The sequence below is a fragment of the Mustelus asterias genome, unplaced genomic scaffold, assembly GCF_964213995.1.
Source record: "Mustelus asterias unplaced genomic scaffold, sMusAst1.hap1.1 HAP1_SCAFFOLD_241, whole genome shotgun sequence".
Classification (NCBI taxonomy): Eukaryota; Metazoa; Chordata; class Chondrichthyes; order Carcharhiniformes; family Triakidae; genus Mustelus; species Mustelus asterias.
This window is the reverse complement of record NW_027590213.1, coordinates 323,316-343,407: the sequence shown is the minus strand read 5'-3', so window position 1 is coordinate 343,407 and position 20,092 is coordinate 323,316. Positions and strand designations below refer to the sequence as shown.

The 20,092-nt window shown below is 44.5% G+C and overlaps 1 protein-coding gene and 1 gene segment (V, D, J or C); both read left to right on the top strand.

Annotated features, from left to right (window-relative positions):
- Positions 1-1,276: 1,276 nt before the first annotated feature.
- Positions 1,277-6,676, top strand: LOC144485852 (T cell receptor alpha variable 38-1-like). The segment is given in 2 exon segments: positions 1,277-2,415; positions 6,363-6,676. Coding segments are annotated over 2 exon segments (441 nt in total).
- Positions 6,677-6,712: 36 nt separating this feature from the next.
- Positions 6,713-20,092, top strand: part of LOC144485851 (uncharacterized) — a 49,042-nt gene continuing 35,662 nt past the window's right edge. Inside the window, exons 1-3 of the mRNA XM_078203928.1 lie at positions 6,713-6,776; positions 12,925-13,042; positions 15,420-15,548. Coding sequence (XP_078060054.1) covers positions 6,713-6,776; positions 12,925-13,042; positions 15,420-15,548 — 311 coding nt within the window. The remainder of the gene's footprint in view (positions 6,777-12,924; positions 13,043-15,419; positions 15,549-20,092) is intronic.

The following is a 20,092-nucleotide window of genomic DNA, read 5'->3' as shown; positions in this document are numbered from 1 at the left end:
CAGTCTTCCAAATGTGGCCTTACCAATATCTTGTGCAACTTGAACAAGATGTCCCAACTCCTGTATTCAATGTTCTGAACAATGAAACCAAGCATGCTGAATGCCTTCTTCACCACTCTGTCCACCTGTGACTCCACTTTCAAGGAGCTATGAACATGTACCCTCAGATCTCTTTGTTCTGTAACTCAACATCCTCCCATTAAATGATGAAGTCCTGTCCTGGTTCGATCGACCAAAATGGATTACCTTGCATTCATCTGAATAAAACTCCATCTTCCATTCATCAGTCCACTCGCCCAATTGACTATGATCCCGTTGCAATCCTTGATAACCATCTTCACTGTCCACTATGCCTCCAATCTTGGTGTCATCTGCAAACTTATCAACCATGCCACCTAAATTCTCATCCAAATCATTAATATACGTGACAAATAACAGTGGACCCAGCCCTGAGGCACACCGCTGGTCACAGGCCTCTAGTTTGAAAAACAACCCTCTACAACCACCCTCTGTCTTCTGTCATCAAGCCAATGTTGTATCCATTTAGCTACCTCACCCTGGATCCCGTGAGAGTGTCTCCAGCTGCTGCTCCAACTGAACCATGCGGTCTGTGAGGAGCTGCAGCTGGTCACACTTCCAGCAGACATAGACGCAGGGACACGAGAAATTTCCCAAATCTCCCACATCTGGCAGGAGGAGCATATCATTGTCGTTACTACCATCTCTGCACTTGGACACTGAAAAAAAGAAAAGAATAAGAATCTTACTTGCTTTTGACAAAGAGGGACATTCACAAACTCTGGGTGGCAACACCCAGAGGGGTTGCGGAACGAGATTCTGGGGTCGGGAGCTCCGAGGCAGCGCTAACTGTGGAGCCTCAACTGAATGTTCACAGCTTTCTGTCACCTTGAGATTCTCGAGATTTATTTTAAACAATGGGCGTGGCCTAAATTGACGACGTTCGGGTCTGAGCTATTTCAGTTCAGCTGAGATCCAGTCTCCCAGAGCAGTCCACCTCTGCAGTCTCCAGCTCTACGTCATTTAAACCATCAGCTCCGGGCAGCAGAGCGATGGGAATCCTTCTTGTTTTCAGTCTGTGTGTCTGTTTACACCGTGAGTACTAATCGCACTAAACTACATTGTGTGGATTGAATATAAAGCTGCCCCAGTCCATCCCAATTGCAGACACTGTCTGGGTTTTAGCCCCGTTGTGCGGTTCGGCTCTGATGGTCCAATAAACTCTCTGTGTTTAATTTCCAGGATGTTTCAGTCAGTCAGTGACACAGAGCCCGGCAGCGGTGACCAGGAAGAAGTGTCAGTCTCTCACCATCACCTGTGTTTTACATGGTTATCACTTAGAAAATGGACATTTCTTCAGACAAACCCAGACCGGGACGGAGTGGGAGCGGATCTCCAGCGGAGGGAGATTTGTTGTGTCTGTGAACAAAGCAGAAAAGACATTTTCGCTGGAAATTCGGGATGTGAGAGTTGAAGACACCGCCACCTATTACTGTAAAGCTCATTACTGGTACTGGCACACCGTGATGGGCCTCGGCATCCAGCGATACAAAAACTCTCCCTGCAGATTCTCTCAGAACCAAATGAAAAACCGGAGTTAATCTGCCCTGAACACCGCCCCCCGTCCCGCGCCTCCCCCCCACCGCCACCCCGACAATTGCACCTCACACTCTCGGTGCCACAGTTTAGTTTTTAACGGGACCTGATTATTATCGTTGACACTTCGAGTTTTATAAACACGGAGTGTGAGTGAATGGTGGTGTCTTTCCTGGGAGTGTTGTCGGTGAATGGAGAATGGGAATGATTGATCCCAGTTACAAACCCACACACCAGATGGGATCCTGGGCTCACAGCCGGAGCTGGGAGCCACATTCCGCGCGGTTTAATTCATGTTCCAACATTCCACCCAGTACCCGATATTTTGATGCTGAATTGTAACACTGTGTAACTTTGGGAGAGTCACAGTGGAAGGAAGCTGAGCAAATACCTGTGCACAATTACAGTACAAATTCTCAGGGCCCGGACAGTGAATCATTGGTTTGACGATATTTTCGCTGTAATCTGGATTACTTCTATTGTAATCTCCACCACTCACATCTTTCTTTGATTTTTTTTGCTATATATGAAGTTAATATTTCCTCCCTGCGGCCATTTACTGAGAGCTTGGGCCTCACAAAGTACAATTTGAACCGACAGAGACGTTGAAACGTTGAATCTTGTTTATTAATTTTAAATCCCCCGAATAATTGGACACTTCCGATTGACTGGTGATGGTTTCCCGGCAGATTGAGATGTCGGTGGTTCTTGTACCGGGGAGACTGAGAGAGGTGCCACTGTGTACTAAACGGAAATATGATTATGTGGATGGATCCGGGACGGTGGTGACTGTCACAGCCGGTAAGTGACTCCAAACCCCGCCGTGTTACAGACTGTCTCGTTTAATGTTCCCCTTCACTTTATCATTGTGATCTGTCTCGTTTCAATCCAATCGAATCTTCCTATGGAAAATCATCCGTTACAGATTTCGAGTTGGGAACAGGATGTGATTTTGGAGTCGGGTCCAGGTCAGGCCGGGGGAAAGTGTCTGTGAGACCTGATGGAGTCGGTGGTCAGCGGGGCAGGGATAATGGGGTGAGGCTTGTGGGTGGGGGTGGTGGTGAGGCGCTGGGTGCGGTTCAGTGTTCTGTGAGAGTTGACAGAATCTGGGCGATTGTTTTAAGAGGCACATCAACATCAAGAACTCTGACACTCCTGGGAGTTTTTTTTTAACAAACTCAAATTGACAACACCCCGGAATCCACTCTGGATGTGAAATGTGACTGGGAGAGGTTTATCTGTCGCTTACAACACGGCAGCGGGGTCTCAGAGCTCTCTCCTGGGCAGTAGATTGCAGTCCTAGCCGTGCAATGTCAAGAAGCTACCAGCTGAATGAGATCGATGTCACTGCGGCCAGTCCATTTAACCGCAGTGACTCACTCAATACCTGACCCGGGAGACAAACAGAAAATTAAACCACGGGCTTCAGGTATAAGGGACCTTGTTGTAGGTCCGAAGGAATTTTGTAATAAAGAAATCAGTGACTGAAATTAGTGACATTGTATCTGATATTTCCTTAAATATCCTCCTTATAAACAATAACTTTTTCTCATTTTCCACCGTTAGTGGTTAATTCTGGAGCACAGGTCTTCAGTAAATTGCCGGGATATTTCCAGAGCCCATAGCCTTTGCAGCATCCTGTGCCTTCAGCCGGTCCTGAAGTCACGTGGAGTGAATCAAATTGGATGAAAACTGACATCAGTGATGCTGGGGACCTCCGGAGGAGATTGAGATGGATCATCCACTCGATATCTCTGGATGAGGATTGTTGCCAAGGCTTCAGCTTTATCTTCACCGGATTGACAAATCAGTTATAGGGATGTCTGGTGTTGCTGCCGGCATTGCCTCCTGCAGTCTTCATTGAACCAGTGTTAATCCCTCGTTTGCTAATGTCAATGCAGGGGACATGCCGGACCATGAGGTTACAGATTGTGTTTGAGTGAAAATCTGCTGCTGCTGATGGCCCATAGTGCGTCATGGATGCCTAGTGATGAGTTGCTGGATCTGCTCAAAAACTATCTGATTTAGCACGGCGACTGTGCCATACTACACGATGGAGTGAAGCTCAATGTGAAGACAATAAATTGTGTCCACATGGACTGCATGTGGTCACTCCTACTGATACTTCTCTGGCGATGCACCTGCGGCAGTAAGGTTGCTGAGGCTGAGGTCAAATATGCTTTATTCCCTATTGGTAGTTTCCTCGCTACCTGCCGCAGTCCCAGTCTGGCAGTTATGTCCAGCTATGTGCTACCGAGCCAGTCGTGGTGATAGATATTGAAGCCCCCTAACCAGTATACGTTATGCACGCTTGACATCCTCAGTGCTTCATCCAGATGTTGTTCAACATGGAGGAGTATAGATATATCAGCAGAGGCACATGGTAATCAGCAGGCCGCTTCCTTGCCCATGTCTGACCTGATGTCATGAGACTTCATGCGGTCCAGAGACGGTATTGTGGACTCCCAGGGCAAGTCGCTCCCGACAATATCGTGCCGCCAGCTCTGCTGAGTCTGTCCTGCCAATGGGTCAGGACATACCGGATTTGTGATGGTTGTTTGTGGGCGATTGCTGTAATGCATTTGTAGCCCTGATTAGTGTTAACTGAAATCGCACAATGCAGTAAGAGAGGAGGATGATGTGGTAATTGTATCAAGGAGAACAGGAACAATAGAAAACAATTGTGAAGGGAATATTCATTTAGAACAAGTGATAGAGAATTAATCGACATGGAGAGAAAGATTGGATTATTATTTCTGGAGAATACTGAAAATACAATAAAACTCAAGGATTGAAAACGAGATTTGCGGAGATTCGAACTGACCTGGAATACTATGTGAGATTTGATCTCCTTTAGTTTGGAAGGATGTACATACTTCGGAGGGAATTTAACTAATATTCACTAAACAGAGTCTTGGGATAAAATGATTGTCCTTTGAGAAGTGATTGAAGACCCATTGCCTATTTTCCCTCGACTGATATTAGAGGAGTGAGGAGTGATCTCAGCAGAATTTATTATATTCTCAAAGGGCGTGAAAGGCAGATTCTGGGTGGTAGTTTTTCCAATCTGGGAAGTCTATAATTTGGGGTCACATTTTCAGAATAACGGTTCAGCAATTTGGACTGCGGAGAGGAGACATTTCTTCAGTCAAAGCCATTGTGGTGAATCTGCGAATTCCAGACCACAGAGAGCCGTGGATAGTTAATGTTGAACGCATTCAAGGCAGCGTTTGTTACATATTTGTACACTAAAATGGTCAGGGCAAATGTGGTCGACACAGGAGATAAGCTGCAACATAACTGAGTGATGGAGCAGCTTTGAAATGTGGAACAGGAGTTTCTATACAATGTACAATTTAGAGAAAACTCTGCCCAGCGAACCCGGGAGAGAATCAGTTAATGAGCAGAAAAAAATGAAATTGTGAGAGATCCAAAAGAGGCAGTTCCCAGTGAGTAACAGTAAAACCACTGCGGAAACTGAACAGGATGAACGCAACTGACAACTACGAGACTTTGGGACGCGTTCCCACGACTCAGGAAAACCAAACAGCACAAAGTAAATGAAATGAAACTGACTAGATATCTCAATATAAAGAGAAGGGGAGAAAAATTATACCAATAGATAGAAAAGAAATAGATTAAAAAGCAAACATTGACTCCCGGGAGGTGTTAAACTGAAATATATAAATGACATTTGGCCACCGATGGTCAACATGGTTCGGCCCCATCGGAGCTGATGAATCACAATCACTCTGTTGGATCTTGCTGTGCGCTGTGATGTGACGCAGCTGGGTTGTTCTTTGGCAATCATCTCCAGAAAAGGATTGCGTCACTGATAATAAAATGTTCCCTTCAATATCCCTCTCAAAAAGGAAAATAGAAACTAAAACCTAACATATATCATAGAATAAGTTAGCGTGGGAGGGGGACATTCGGCCCCTCGGGTAGATGCTGCCACTTTATAAACGAAATCCAATTCTTCCACGAGCCATGAATTTTCCCCATAAACCTGTTGTTTTCCTGTTCAGGTATGTGATCATTGCTCATTCATAATTCACTGTTGAACCAGCTCCTACTAAGCTGACAGTGTATTCATAGATTCACAGAATTTACGGCAGATCCAAACTGATCCATGCCGATCAAAATGTCCGTCGAAGCTCAGCCATTCGCCTGCATTTGGCCCATATCTCTCTAAACCTTTCCTATCCATGTATCTGTCCAAATGCCTTTTAAATGTTGACAATGTCCCTGCCTCAACCACTCCCTCCGGCAGCTCATTCCACATACGTACCACCTCTGTGTAAAAAAAAGTTGCTCTGCAGGTTACTTCTTTCCCTATTCCCTCTTGCTCTCGACTCCCAAACCCTGGAAATAAGACTGAGTTCATTCGCCCTATCCGTGCCTGTCATGATCTTATACACTTCTATAAGATCACCCCTCTATCTCCTACGCACCAAAGGAAAAAGTCCAAACTCTCCCTATAACTCAGTCCCTTGAGTCCTGGCAACATCCTTGTAAATCTCTTCTGCACTCCCTCCAGTTTAATAACATCGTTACAGATCATTAGAACTTGTGCAAAATAAAATGTCACCTCACTGTACACTGGTTTATAGCGTAAGTCAATATCGTTCCATTAGAATTAAAATAATAATAACTCCGCATAAAACTGAGCTACTCCTGCGACTGACACAATCTCCGACTAAAAAATGGCAAAACCTAAACAAACGCTTTTTTTTCTAATCCTGCAGGTTCCTCTTCCCTGGTATCCAAGAATCCGCCTCTACAAACCTCTGCTGCTGGTGACACGGTTACATTAAGCTGTGAATATTCAGGAATCTGTCAGTACACAGTACACTGGTACAGCCAGCCCCCAGGGCAGACTCTGAAATACTTGCTGCAGAAACACACTTCAGGAGGGGGCAATAAAGAAAACGCTGCCGGGGAGAGAATTTCTGCTTCTATCGATTCTGTCCAGAAAATCAGCCGGTTAAAGATCTCCAAACTGCAGCTAAGCGACTCGGCTGTCTATTACTGTGGACTGAGTCGGCACATAGCACAGTGATACAGAACACGGAGAGAGCTGTACAAAAACCTGAACATGGTGAGGATTACAGACACAGTGATGCAGAACACGGAGAGAGCTGTACAAAAACCTGAACATGGTGAGGATTACAGACACAGTGATACAGAACAAGGAGAGAGCTGCACAAAAACCTGAACATGGTGAGGATTACAGACACAGTGATACAGAACATGGAGAGAGATGTGCTGAAAACTTAGTCCTACTGCTTGTCCAACAGGTTCAACTTTCTTGCTCCTGCTGTTGACGAGGGCGAGGACTGTAGGACAGATGAGCGAACTGGCCACAGTACCGTGGGCCAGAGAGCCATTCAAGTGGGGTAGGAAGGAGGAATCTAGTCGTAATCGGCGATCGTATAGTTCGGGGCACAGACAATGTTCTCTGTGACCAGGAGCGATAGTCCTGTAGATTGTGTTGCCCCCTGGTGCCAGGTTTCGGTTCACCTCCTCTGGACTGCAGAGAAATTCGGAATGGGAGGGGGAAAATCCAGTTGTCATTTTTGACGTATGTACGAATGACACAGGCAGAGCAAGGATGCACATTCTGCTACGGGAAGATGAATAGCCAGGTTCTAAACTCAAAATCATAAACAAAAAGGTAATAATCTCTGGATTAATATCTGAGCCATGAGCTAACTGGGACACGATTAATGAGATTAAAGAGGTAAACGTGTGTGTACGGGGAAAAATTCTAATAGGTTAGTAAAGATTTTTAGACATTTAGAAATGAGGACACTGACAGAACTACCAGCATTAAGTTAAATGACTTTAAAACATATTTATAAAGTAACACGAAAGCAGTTTGCACACATATGAAATGCAGTAAGAGATTTAAACAAGTGATTATGATTTAAAGATTTGAATGTATTAATATATTTTTAAGAATCATTGTTCACTATTGCCAAAGGCAGTATGCTGCAAAGCATTATGTTATAGGGCATTAGGGCAAAGTCATATTCTAAAAAAATATTAAAACCTTGAGAATATGCAAGTTTAATCAGTAGAGCTTCGAATGGAAAGAACATTCAGAACACTTAAACAAATTTTATGAATAGGGTATATTCACTGTCCAGATAAAATGGATGCATGCCCAGACGTGGAGTCAAGTGTTAATCTGCTTTGGCAGTGACCTGTAGAGGAACTCATTGGAACGTGCCCTTTGAACTTTGGGGCTGGTGTCTGGTTACTATGGGATACAGAAATCTGGGTTAGCCAAGGTAGGAGTTTGCAATTCTAAGGACGAAGGAACTGCCATTTTGCCAGAAGGTAAGATGTGATTGGCAAAGGTATCTAACATAAATTATTGCTGGTTTAAGTATATTGAAGATGATTGATTTAAAGCTCATGAAAGGCGGGAGTAATTAATAAGGAAAACTATAATTGGCCTGATTTGAATTGCATACGTCAGATTTCATTGGAGAGGGCGAGATGCTCTATATCAGAGCTGCCCTGACCCTTTAATTATTTCTCTTGGTGGCCGCTGGTCAAAATAAAGGTTACGTCTTTAAACTGAGACACTGGCTTCGTCGGTCTTGTTTTGTCTGAGATTTACTGACGGTATCTGACCACCTCGAAAAACCAACCAACAGTGTGGCTCATAGTTTCATGTGGGAGAAATGTGTTCGAATTCATGGAATATTAGCACCAGTATTTGTGCAGGAAGGAGCTGTTGCATCGGTGCGGACTCAATCTGAATCATGCTGGCGAATAACTAGGGCTGTAAATAGGGCTTTAAACTAAATAGTGGGGTAAGGAGGAATGAGTGTTCAGTTCCATGTAATAATAAAAAATATCGAAGTTAAAGGAGAAGGTTGGAGTGAAGGTTAACGATGAAACTGATTGTTACCAGAAAATAAAAGGAAGGGACAGAACGTGTGGACATCATAGGACACCAGGAAATCGTGCAAGAATAGGGAAATTTGATAACAGAACAAACTTAAAGGCTTTGTACCTCACTGCACGAAACTTTGGGAATAAAATTAATGAGTTAATTGTACAAATATAGAGAAATATGTATGAATTAATGGCGATTACTGAGACATGGTTGCAGGCAAAACTAGATTTGGGAATTGAATATCCAAAGGTACTCAATATTTCAGACGGATAGACAGAAATGAAATGAGATGCTGTAGTAATATTTAGGTCCCCAAACAGTCGTTTGGCAGTGAAGCATTGTCTAAATGAGGAAATATTGGGGGCTTGTAAGAAAGGTACGTCAATAATCATGGATGATTTTAATATGCATGTAGAGTGGATTTATCAAATTGGCAAGGGTAGCCTCGAGGGAAAGTTCATTGAATGTATTAGAGATTGTTTCTTGCAGAAATATGTTGTGGAACCAACGAAAGAGCAGACCAATCTTGATTTTCCACCCAATGTGGTGGACACGGCTCTCAACCGTGTCCCACACATCTCCCAGGCTACTGCTCTCACACTCTCTCCTCCCTCCCAAAACCAGGATAGCATCCGCTTTATACTCACTTTCCAGCTCACACGCCTCCGCATTAAAAGAATCATCCTCCACCATTTCTGCCAACACCTGCATAATGTTACCTTTCAACCCAATTTCCCCTCACTCCCCCTGCCAGTATTTCATAGGGATCATTCCCTCCGGGGCATCCTTTTCCACTTCTTGATCACACCTAGAAACTCACCCACCGCCAGCGGCACTTTTCCATGCTACCATAGAAAATGCTATACCTGCCCCTTCTTCTGCTCCCTCCTCAGCATCTTAGGCTCCAAAAACTCTTTCCCGGTGAAGGAGCGCTTCACGTGCATCTCCTTTAATCTCGTCTATGGCATTCGCTGCTCGCGATGCTGCCTAATCTACATTGTAGAGAACAATGCAGAGTGATTTGCAGAATAATTCTGGTCTGTCCGCAAGCAGGACCCAGATCTTCCTGCAGCTTCGACACACCACCCTGCTCTCCTATCCACACGTCTGTCCTTGCCCTCTTCCAATGTTCCAGTGAAGCCCAACGTAAAATGAAGGAACAGCACTTCATCTTCAGATTAGACAAATTACAGCCTTCCGGACTGAGGATTGAGTTCAACAATTTCAGAGCATGACCTCTCTACTCCACCTCCACGCCATCTTCTTTTCATCGCATTCGTCCATTTTTTTATTATTTTCTACTTTTACTTCTATTTATCAACATCTAAAATATCGCTTTTCATTTTACTTCATCTACCCACCCCACTCCCCATTCCACTAAGGATAACTGCCACATTCATAGACTGTGCACTTTCGGTTCTGCCATTTACACATTCCAATCTCTAATTGGACGCTCTTAGCAACATTCTCAGCCTTGATCATCACCATTTACATTCCCTTTGTCGTTTTGTCTATGCTATTTGTTTCAATTATAGTTCCCCGCCCCCAGAAAAAACCCACGCTCACAGTATAAATCTTGTCCAACTTTCCTTGTCTTCAGCTCTGAGGAAGGGTCACCCTGACTCGAAATATTGGCTCGATTCTCCCTCCACAGATGCTGTAAGATCTGCTGAGATTTTTTGAGCATTTTCTGTGTTTCTTTCAGATCCCAACATCAGCAGTATTTTTTTTTATTATAGGGAGCAGACTATTCTGGATTTGGCATTGTGTAATCAGCAGGGATTAAATAATGATCTAATAGTTAAGATCCTCTAGCCAAGAGTGATCATAGTTAGATAGAATTCCAAATTCAGTTTGAGGACGAGAAACTCGAGTCCCACACTAGACTTCTGCAGTTAAACACAGGGAATTACGAAGACATGAGGACAAAATTGGCCCGAGTGGACTGGGAAAGAAGACTAAAAGGCAGGACAGTTGATGATCAGTGGCAAATGCTGAAGGGGACAATTAATTCCTCCCAACTAAAATACATTCCCATGAGGAATACAGACTGTAAGAGGGGGAGAAATATCCATGGCTAAGCAAGGAAGCTAAAGATAGCATGAAAAGAAAAGCTAATGCATATCATATTGCAAAGGCCTGTGGCAGACTGGAGGATTGGGAAACTTGTAATGATCAACAATGGGTTACTGAAAAGTAACAAAAAGATCCAAGGTAAATTATGAAAGAAAACACGCACAACATTTAAAGAAGTACTGCAAAAGCATCTTAAATATCTAAAAGTGAAGAGTGGAGCGAATGTGATTGTTGGACCCTTGGAGGATTCGACTAGGGAATTAATCGTGGGGGAAATAGAAATGGTGGAAACTCTCAATCAATAGCTTGCCTCAGTTATCACGCTGGGCAAATCGAGCACCATCACAATAGCAACAGGAAATGCAGAGGTAATAGAAAGGAAGGAACTGAGAAAAATGATGATCAATAGTGAAAAAGTGTTAAGCAAACAGTTGGGATTGAAGACAGTCAAGTCCCCAGGGCCGAATCGCCTACAGCTTATGGTCTTAAAGAAAGTGATAGTAGGCACATTGGTTATAATCTTCCAAAATTTCCTGGATGTGGGAACGGTTCCAGTGGGTTGGAAAAAAGATAATATAATGCCCATATTCAAAGCGGGAAGGAGACAGAAGGTATAAAACCAGACACCAGCTAGTTTGACACCTGTCGTTCTAAAGTTATTAGAATCCATTTTTAAGATTGTAGTAACGGGACAATTAGAATGCCAAAATGCAATCCATTAGGGTCAGCATGGTTTTACGAAGGGCAAATCGTTTTGACTAATTTGCTAGAGTTCTTCGAAGATGTAACAAGCAAAGTGGACACTGGGGATCCTGTAGATATGGTATATCTATACTTTCAGAGGGCCTTTGTTAAGGTACCATACCTTGAAATGCAAAAGATAGTGTGTGTATGCGTGCATGCGCGCGTCCGAGTGTGTGTGTGTGTGTGTGAGTATGTATGTGAAATAAGAGAGTCCAACAGAGGGAGATTGCTGGAAGTGAGAGACTCTGTGTGTATCTGTGTCTGTGTGCTTGTGTTTGGGTATGACTGCCTTCTTGCGAGTCTTGCCTTTTCGCTGCAATTAATCTTTTACACCGTGCCGCTATTTAATGATCACAGCCGTGTTTCTGCAACGCCCTTCTGAAAAGATTTCAGAAGTAACTACTGTGTTCCAAAGCAAAGCAGGAGATTGCTGATGGAGAAATTCTTATTTCTTCCATCAGGTGGCAGGAAAGCCAACAAAATGTCCACCCCCACCTCTTGGTGTCTCTGTTTCACTGTCCTCTATCACACTCTTATCTCTCAATTCCAATGCCTGTATCAATGTGTTCGGTCTCACTTTCATTACAGTGGACACAGTGACAACGCAGTCTAAGACGCTGCTCCTAATTGTCGCATTCTCCATTGACTCCACTCTTGTTACAGATGTTTTGGTAATACATCGTGTACAAACAAGCTGGCTGCATAGTTCCTATTTCGGTGGAAGCCTAATAACTGCACTTCCTCTTCAGGCCTGTTCCTCACTATAAAGAAGCGAGTCAAGATATATTGTACTATTCTACCCATTGCAAATACAACTTGCAGATGGATCGCCCACGAGGGTTAAAAGCTTTCATTCTAGCAGCAATCATATCAGGTGAGTTACACTTCACATTCTCATTGATTACCTCTCAAGAAAGCCTTTTATTCTTCCACATTTAATGTTGCTTTTAGAGAAAAAGTAGAGCAATATTCGCAGTGGTTGGATTTAATTAATTATTAGGGGCGGCATTTTGGCACAATGTTTAGCACTGCTGCCTCACAGCGCCAGGGACCCGGATTCGATTACCGGCTTGGGTCACTGTGCAGAGTCTGCACGTTCCCCCCATGTCTGCGTGAGTTTCCTCCGGGTGCTATGTTTTCCTCCTGCAGTCCGAAACATGTGCTGATTAGGTGCATTGGCCGTGCTATTCTCTCCCTCAGTGTAATAGAACAGGCGCTGGAGCGTGGCGACAGTAACTTCATTGCAGTGTTAATGTAAGCCCACTTGTGACACTGATAAATCAACTTAATTTAGTTATTCTCATTGATTTCCTTTCAATAAATTATTTTATATTCTTATATTTAATGTTGATCTTTCGAGATAAGTACACAGCAACATTACTGGTGACTGAGTTTATTTAATGATTGGAATTTTACAAATAGTTATTTAAAAGCTTCAGTAGTGAGAAAAGGCAGTGGGAACTGGGGCCAACCTCCATTGGGCACACCCCATCCTCCCCCTCCCCCGCAGCTCCCCAGTTTCAAATCGATAGAGTGCCTGGAACCTCCACTTAATTCTAATTTTCTCTATCCTTCAGGTAGCCTGGCTGCATCCGCAGTCATCCACCAGCCGGAGGCAGAGGTGAGGGTCCAACAGGGAGCCACCACGACAATCACCTGCTCATACACAGAGGTGGAGAGAGCTTGCTTGGTCTGGTACCGGGAACCTCTCCACCCAGCCATGGGGGGAAGTCCCGAGTATATTGTCGTCCGCTGCACCGATGGTTTCAGTGACAGCGCCACATTTTCCAGGCGTCGCTTTTCCTCCTCCCTGAGCAAAACTTACAGAATCATCAGTCTGACAGTTGCACCGGTGACAGCTGAGGACTCCAGGAAATACTTCTGCATCTTAAACACACACACTCGCACATTCCAGGCAGCAGCCTCTACGTAAACTGTAGGTTCCTCTCCCAGGCAATGGGGACGCTGGGCATGATTTGTAGCCCCATTGTCCAATGTCGGTGTTGTAGAATTGCAGCATCAACACAGGGATGGACAGGCAGACAGATGTGAATTAGATTCTTAGACACATCAGCTGATTCAGTAACACACAAAACAGATATATGGCCACTAGACAGCTAGATAAATAGAGTGGTAAACACAGGAATTGATGCATTCACATACAAAGCAGATATATGGTCACTGGACAGTTAGGTAGATCGAGTTATAGACACGCGAACTGATGAATTAAAGAAGACAAATATATGGTCACTGGACAGTTTAGTGGATAGTTTCATCGGCAGATTGACTAACACACAAAGATATATGGACACCAGAGAGTTAGATAGATTAGCAGCCACATCAACTGCTGGACTAGCACGCAAAGTGGATGTATGGTTACCAGAGACTGATTTACAGGTGATGGACGGCTTGGGGTCACAGTCTGTGCAGAGTTTGCACGTTCCTATCGTGTCTGCATGGGTTTCCTCGTGATGCTCCAGTTTACATCCACTGTCCAAAAGACATACTGGTTGGGTGCTTTGACCATGCTAACTTCTCCCTCAGTGTGCCCGGGACAGGCGCCAGAATGTGGCAACTAGGGGATTTTCATAGTAACTTCATTGCAGTGTTAATGTAAGCCTACTTGTGACACTAACAAATAAACTTTATGAATAAATAAGCAGGAAGGCACAGTGTGATCAGTTCTGAACAAGAGATGGGTACACGCTGACTTTTATACATGAAGAGAGACTTTGAAGGGTGTGATTACACCAGAGAGGGTGCAGAGGAGGCTGACAAGGATGCTGCCTGGGCTGGAGCGTTTCAGCGATGAAGAGAGGCTGGTTAGTTTGGAGGTGCTTTCCTTACAGCAGATAAAATGAGGAGGGGGGTGGAACTGATTGAGGTGTACAAAATTAGGAGGGATATAGATATTGTGAATAGGAAGGGACATTTCCCCTTCGTGGAGAGGTCAATAACAAGGCGACATAAATTTAAGGTAATGGTCAGCAGATTGAGAGTGGATTTGGGATCAAAACACTTTCACCCAGTGGGTGGTGGGAATCTGGAACTGACTGCTTGAAAGGGTGGTACAGGCGGTAACCCCTCAACACATTTAGGAAGCATTCAGATGAGCATTTGAAACGCTATAGCATGCAAGGCTACGGACCAAGTGCTGGGAAATTGGACCATTGTCCATTTCCACTTGTGCTCACAGTCCAGCTGCAGCCAATGTGTTTGGGGTCTCTCACACCAGGACCAGAGCCTTTCTGATTTCACCAGGGCTAGTGCATTCGGTTGCACTTTGTCCCTTAGAATATTATTGTTCTAACTGAGTGACACTATTGCTGAGGAAAGGGGCGAATCTCGAGATGAATGAGACAGTAATCACAATTTGCTGCAAAAATGAACATTTGTGACATTGGAATTATTCAATATTTGGCCCTTGCTGCTTTAAGAAAAAGACACAATTATTATTGGCTCTAAAGAATGTGTTATCGGTTGCAAATTCTGGGTATGTTCTTGCAGAAACTGCTATTGTTGTGCAAAGGGACCTTGGTGTCCCAACACACCAATAACTGAAAGCAAGCTTGCAGCGACAGCAAGCAGTTTGAAATGCACCTTGTTCCTCCTGTTCTTGACCATGAGGTTAACAATGTTACTCGGACTATTGGAGGGTTCCTTCTGCAGTGAGCTGCTTGACATTTCCCCAAATTCCTGCTGTGTGTGTTTGCAGAACCTCACCTTTCAATGGTGTGTTACAGGGGAAGGAATCATCATAGAATCCCTACAGTGAGAAGGAGGCTATTTCACCATTGAGTTTGCACCCAGGCCCACTCTGCCATGTCCCCGTAACCCCTGCTAATCACCTAATCGAGACATCTACCGATATTTAGGAACACGTTAGCATGATAAATCCACCTAGCGTGCATATCTTTGGACTGTGGAAGGAAATTGGAGCATTCAGAGGAAACCCACGCAGGCACGGGGAGAACGTCTAAACTCCACACAGATAGTACTCAGGCCTGGAATAAAAACCACTGTGCCACCGATCCGCCCATCACAATAATGGATGTCTCTTTGACTTTAACAGGTGTCCAGTCGGAAGTAGTTCTGACGCAGCCAGAGGCAGAGAAGTGGTTCCCAGTGTAGTCCCTGTCCCTGACCTGCAATACCAGCGGCTTCGACTTCAGTGGCTATTGGCTGTACTGGTACTGTCATGGTACCTGAAAGATGTCAGACTGGCTAGTTTCCTACTATGATGAAGACTTCCATTGATACTGTGGGGAGACTCGAGGACGATTCACTGTTTCCAAAGAGCTTGCACACAATATATTTGCTTTGGATGTCAGGTTTCTGACGATGGAGGAAACAGCTGCTTATTAGAGTACACAGTTAACACAGTGAGGCGGGTCAGCCCCAGATTTGTAAAAAAAACCCAAACTAGAGGAACTGCACACAGTTTGTCCCCTTCATCAAACTCCAATAGATTCATTGCTGACAACAATTCATGGAACCATAGTGTTACTCTACCACACAGAATAAGGCCATCCATCTAACGTACGGATAATATCACACCCGGACAGTCACTTCCTCATAAATCTCATGTGGTTTAAGTTTGCTAAGTGGAATGAAATTTTTGTAATATCACTCAAACTTTTCAAATCCTGACAGGGCTGGTCAGACTGGATTCAGGAATGTTGCTTCCTCTGGCTCCGGGGTTTGGGGAGGGGGGGGCGGTGGACGGGGGAGGGGGGGGGGGGTGGTGGAGCGTCTAGAACAGAGTGTCAGCGTTTCAAAATATGTGACAGGTCATTTATGAGAAATGTCTTCACTCAGAAGCTGTGGAACTCTCCACCTCAGGAAGTTGCGGAGGCCAAGTATCTGAATATATTTAAAAATGAAATAGATAGATTTCTAGACTCTAAAGGTGTGAAGGGTTGTAGGGAGAAAGGAGTATTGCAATAGAAGATCAGCCATGATCATAATGAATGATGGAGCAGGCTCTAAGGGCCGAATGATCTATTCCCGCTCCTATTTTCTGTGATTCAATGCTAAAAAGTCGACCATGTGGTGCTTTAACAAGTACCATTGGAAAGTGTACAGCCGCAGCATGGAACATATTATCATGATCCAAGATATTAGGCTTAATCGCCTATAAAAGCTACCCGGATCTGCACCGGATGTTCTCTAACCTCCAAGACGACGGACCAGATGCCACTATGCTACTGCGGCCCGTTGACTGAATGAATGAAGCTCCAACAACACTCAAGAAGCTCGACACTATTTAGTACAAAGCAATTCAGTTGATGGCAACCAATTCCACAAATACTCACACATTGGCAGACGTGGCACAGTGGCAAACATTTAGACATGCACGAACTCGCTAAGGCTCTTTAGGCAGCACTTTCCAAACCTACAAACACTGCCATCTAGGGGATAAGAGCAGCAGATACCTGGGACCACCACGACCTGGAGGTTCACCTCCAAATCACTCCCATCCAAACTGGGAAAGATTCTCCAGACTACACACGTAACTACAGAATAATGGATTATTCTTTAAACAGCTGGGATCTGGAATGCATTGTCTGGATGAAGATTCAACAACAAATTTCCTTGAGCATTGGATATATTGCTTGAATTGGAATATGAAGCGATCTGTGGAATGTACAGGGGAGATTATCGGTGTTGTTATGTCAGTGAATTGAATGGGCAGTTTGGACAGCATGTGACGGTCATGCTAAGAGCCTACCTTATTAAATCATTCTGCTAAAGCAACATGGAATCAGTCCCCTAATGAAAATAATGTTCCAGACGGTACTGTTAACGGAAACATGAGGAATATGATTCAATTCGCCCTGAGTAACAATGAATCTTTGCAGCTTTATTTAACAATGCAAATTCGTTGGCGCCCATTCTGTATTGATATGGATATATTGTCACGTGTTGACAGTGTCTTCTATTCTAATTGGTGTCTTGTCAAAACCCTCCCCCTGCCCTTGTACAAACCGTTGTGACTAACGATCAGAAGTTAAAGATCGGCCCAGTGCTCTGTTCAGTGAATGACTGGAGGGAGTCCCGGGAGGAGGGTGTCTAAGTTAACACAAGCTCCATGAGCATGGCGCTAGCAATATCTCTCGGTCTGTTTATTGGCTTCTTATCCTGTGAGTAGTTGGATATTCTCAGAAAGCTCCCATAGTCTCTGTTTAACATTAATCATTCCCTGTGGCGTGACACAAACTGGATTCACCTCACCATAATTATTGTTTCTTTCGGTTAGCAGGCGTCCAGTCGGATGTGGTGTTGATCCAGCCAGAGGCAGAGATAGGGATAGTCGGGCAAACCCTGACCCTAACCTGTAAAACCAGTGGATTTGATCTTGGGAGATACACCATGCTTTGGTACCGACACAGTCTCGGGAAGGGACCGGGCTGGCTCCTTTGGTACTACAATGAAAATAGCAAGAATTACAATCCGGAGTTTGGTGAACGAATCACTGCAACCAAATACCTTTCCAACAGTGTATTCGTGCTCTCTATTAGGACTTTAACAATGGGAGGCAGCTCTACATATCACTGTGCACAACGGCACAGTGATATAGATCACACCCAGCCCTGTACAAAAATCCACAAGAGGAATTGCAGCCATTTCCCTGCTTTCATTTTCATTCTTTGGATGTCCACCCTTAATTTTCCTTGAATTAAATGGTTTGTTCGGCCATATCAAATGGTGTTTGAGAGTCAATCGCATTGTTGTGTGGATATGCCGTCACAGGTAGGCCAGGTCAAGTAAGGAAGGTAGATTTCTTTCCTTAAAGGGTATCCGTGAATCAGATCAGTCTTTACAACAATCGACAATTGTTTCATAGAACATAGAACAGTACAGCACAGTAGAGGCCCTTTGGCCCTCGATGTGGTGCCGAGCTTTGTCCGAAACCAAGATCAAGCTATCCCACTCCCTATCATTCTGGTGTGCTCCATGTGCATATCAAATCACCCCTTGAAAGTTCCTAAAGTTTCCGACTCCACTATCACAGCAGACAGTCCATTCCACACCCCAACCACTCTCTGAGTAAAGAACCTACCTCGGACATCCCTCCTATATCTCCCACCGTGAACCTTATAGTTATGCCCCCCAGTAACAGCTACATCCACCCAAGGAAATAGTCTTTGACCGTCCACTCTATCTATCCCCCTCATCATCTGATCAACCTCTATTAATTCGCCTCTCATCCTCCTCCGCTCTAATGAGAAAAAGCCCTAGCTCCCTCAACCTTTCCTCATAATACCTACCCTCCAAACCAGGCAGCATCCTGGTAAATCTCCTGTGCACTCTCTCCAATGCTTCCACAACCTTCTTATAGTGAGGTGACCAGAACTGCATACAATATTCCAAATGAGGTCTCACCAAGGTCCTGTACAGTTGCAGCATAAGCCCATGGCTCTTAAACTCAAACCCCCTGTTAATAAACGCTAACACACTATAGGCCTTCTTCACGGCTCTATCCACTTGAGGGGCAACCTTCAGAGATCTGTGGATATGAACCCCAAGATCTCTCTGTTCCTCCACGTTCCTCAGAACCCTGCCGTTGACTCTGTACTCCGCATTCAAATTTGTCCTACCAAAATGAATCACCTCGCACTGATTAGGGTTAAACTCCATCTGCCATTTTTCGGCCCAGCTCTGCTTTGCAGCCTACAACAGCCCTCCACCTCATCCACTACTCACCAATCTTGGTGTCATCAGCAAATTTACTGACCCCCTTTCAGCCCCCTTCTCCAAGTCATTGATAAAAATTACAAATAGCAGAGGACACAGCACTGAACGGCCTTCACGACACACGACGGCGCAGAGTCGCTGAGCAGAAACTGATAGCCAAGTTCCGCACGCATGAGGACGGCCTAAACCGGGATATTGGGTTCATATCACACTATCTGTAATCCCCACAGCTTGCCTGGACTCGCAATGTCTCACTAGCTGTCCTGTCTGGAGACAATACACATTTCTTTAACCTGTCTTAATGCTCTCTCCACTCACATTGTTTGTACCTTTAAGACATGATTAGCTGTAAGTATTCGCATTCCAACCATTATTCTGTAAATTGAGTTTGTGTCTTTATATGCCCTTTTGTGATTAGAATTCCCACTCACCTGAAGAAGGAGCTTAAGGCTCCGAAAGCCTGTGGCTTTTGCTACCAAATAAGCCTGTTGGACTTTGACCTTCTGTTGTTAAACTTCTTTCTATGAGATAGCCAGTTGCTTATCCAATTGGCCAAATTTCCCTCTATCCACACCTCCCTTACTTTCTTCATGAGCCGACCTTAGGGAGCCTTATCAAACGCCTTACGATAATCCATGTATACGACACCAACTGTTCTACCTTCATCTACATACTTAGTTGACTCCTCAAAGAATTCAATCAAATTTGTGAGGCAAGACTTACCCTTCACGGATCTGTGCTGACTATCCCGGATTAAGCGGCATCCTTCCAAATGGTCGTAAATCCTATCCCTCAGGACCTTTTCCATTAACTTACCAACCAGCGAAGTAAGACTAACCGGTCTATAATTACCAGGGTCATTTCTATTCCCTTTCTTGAACAGAGGAACAACATTCGCCACTCTCCAGTCCTCTGGCACTATCCCCGTGGACAGTGAGAACCCAAAGATCAAAGCCAAACACTCTGCAATCTCATCCCTTCCTCCCAAAGAATCCTACGATATATCCCATCTGGCCCAGGGGACTTATCGACCCTCAGGTTTTTCAA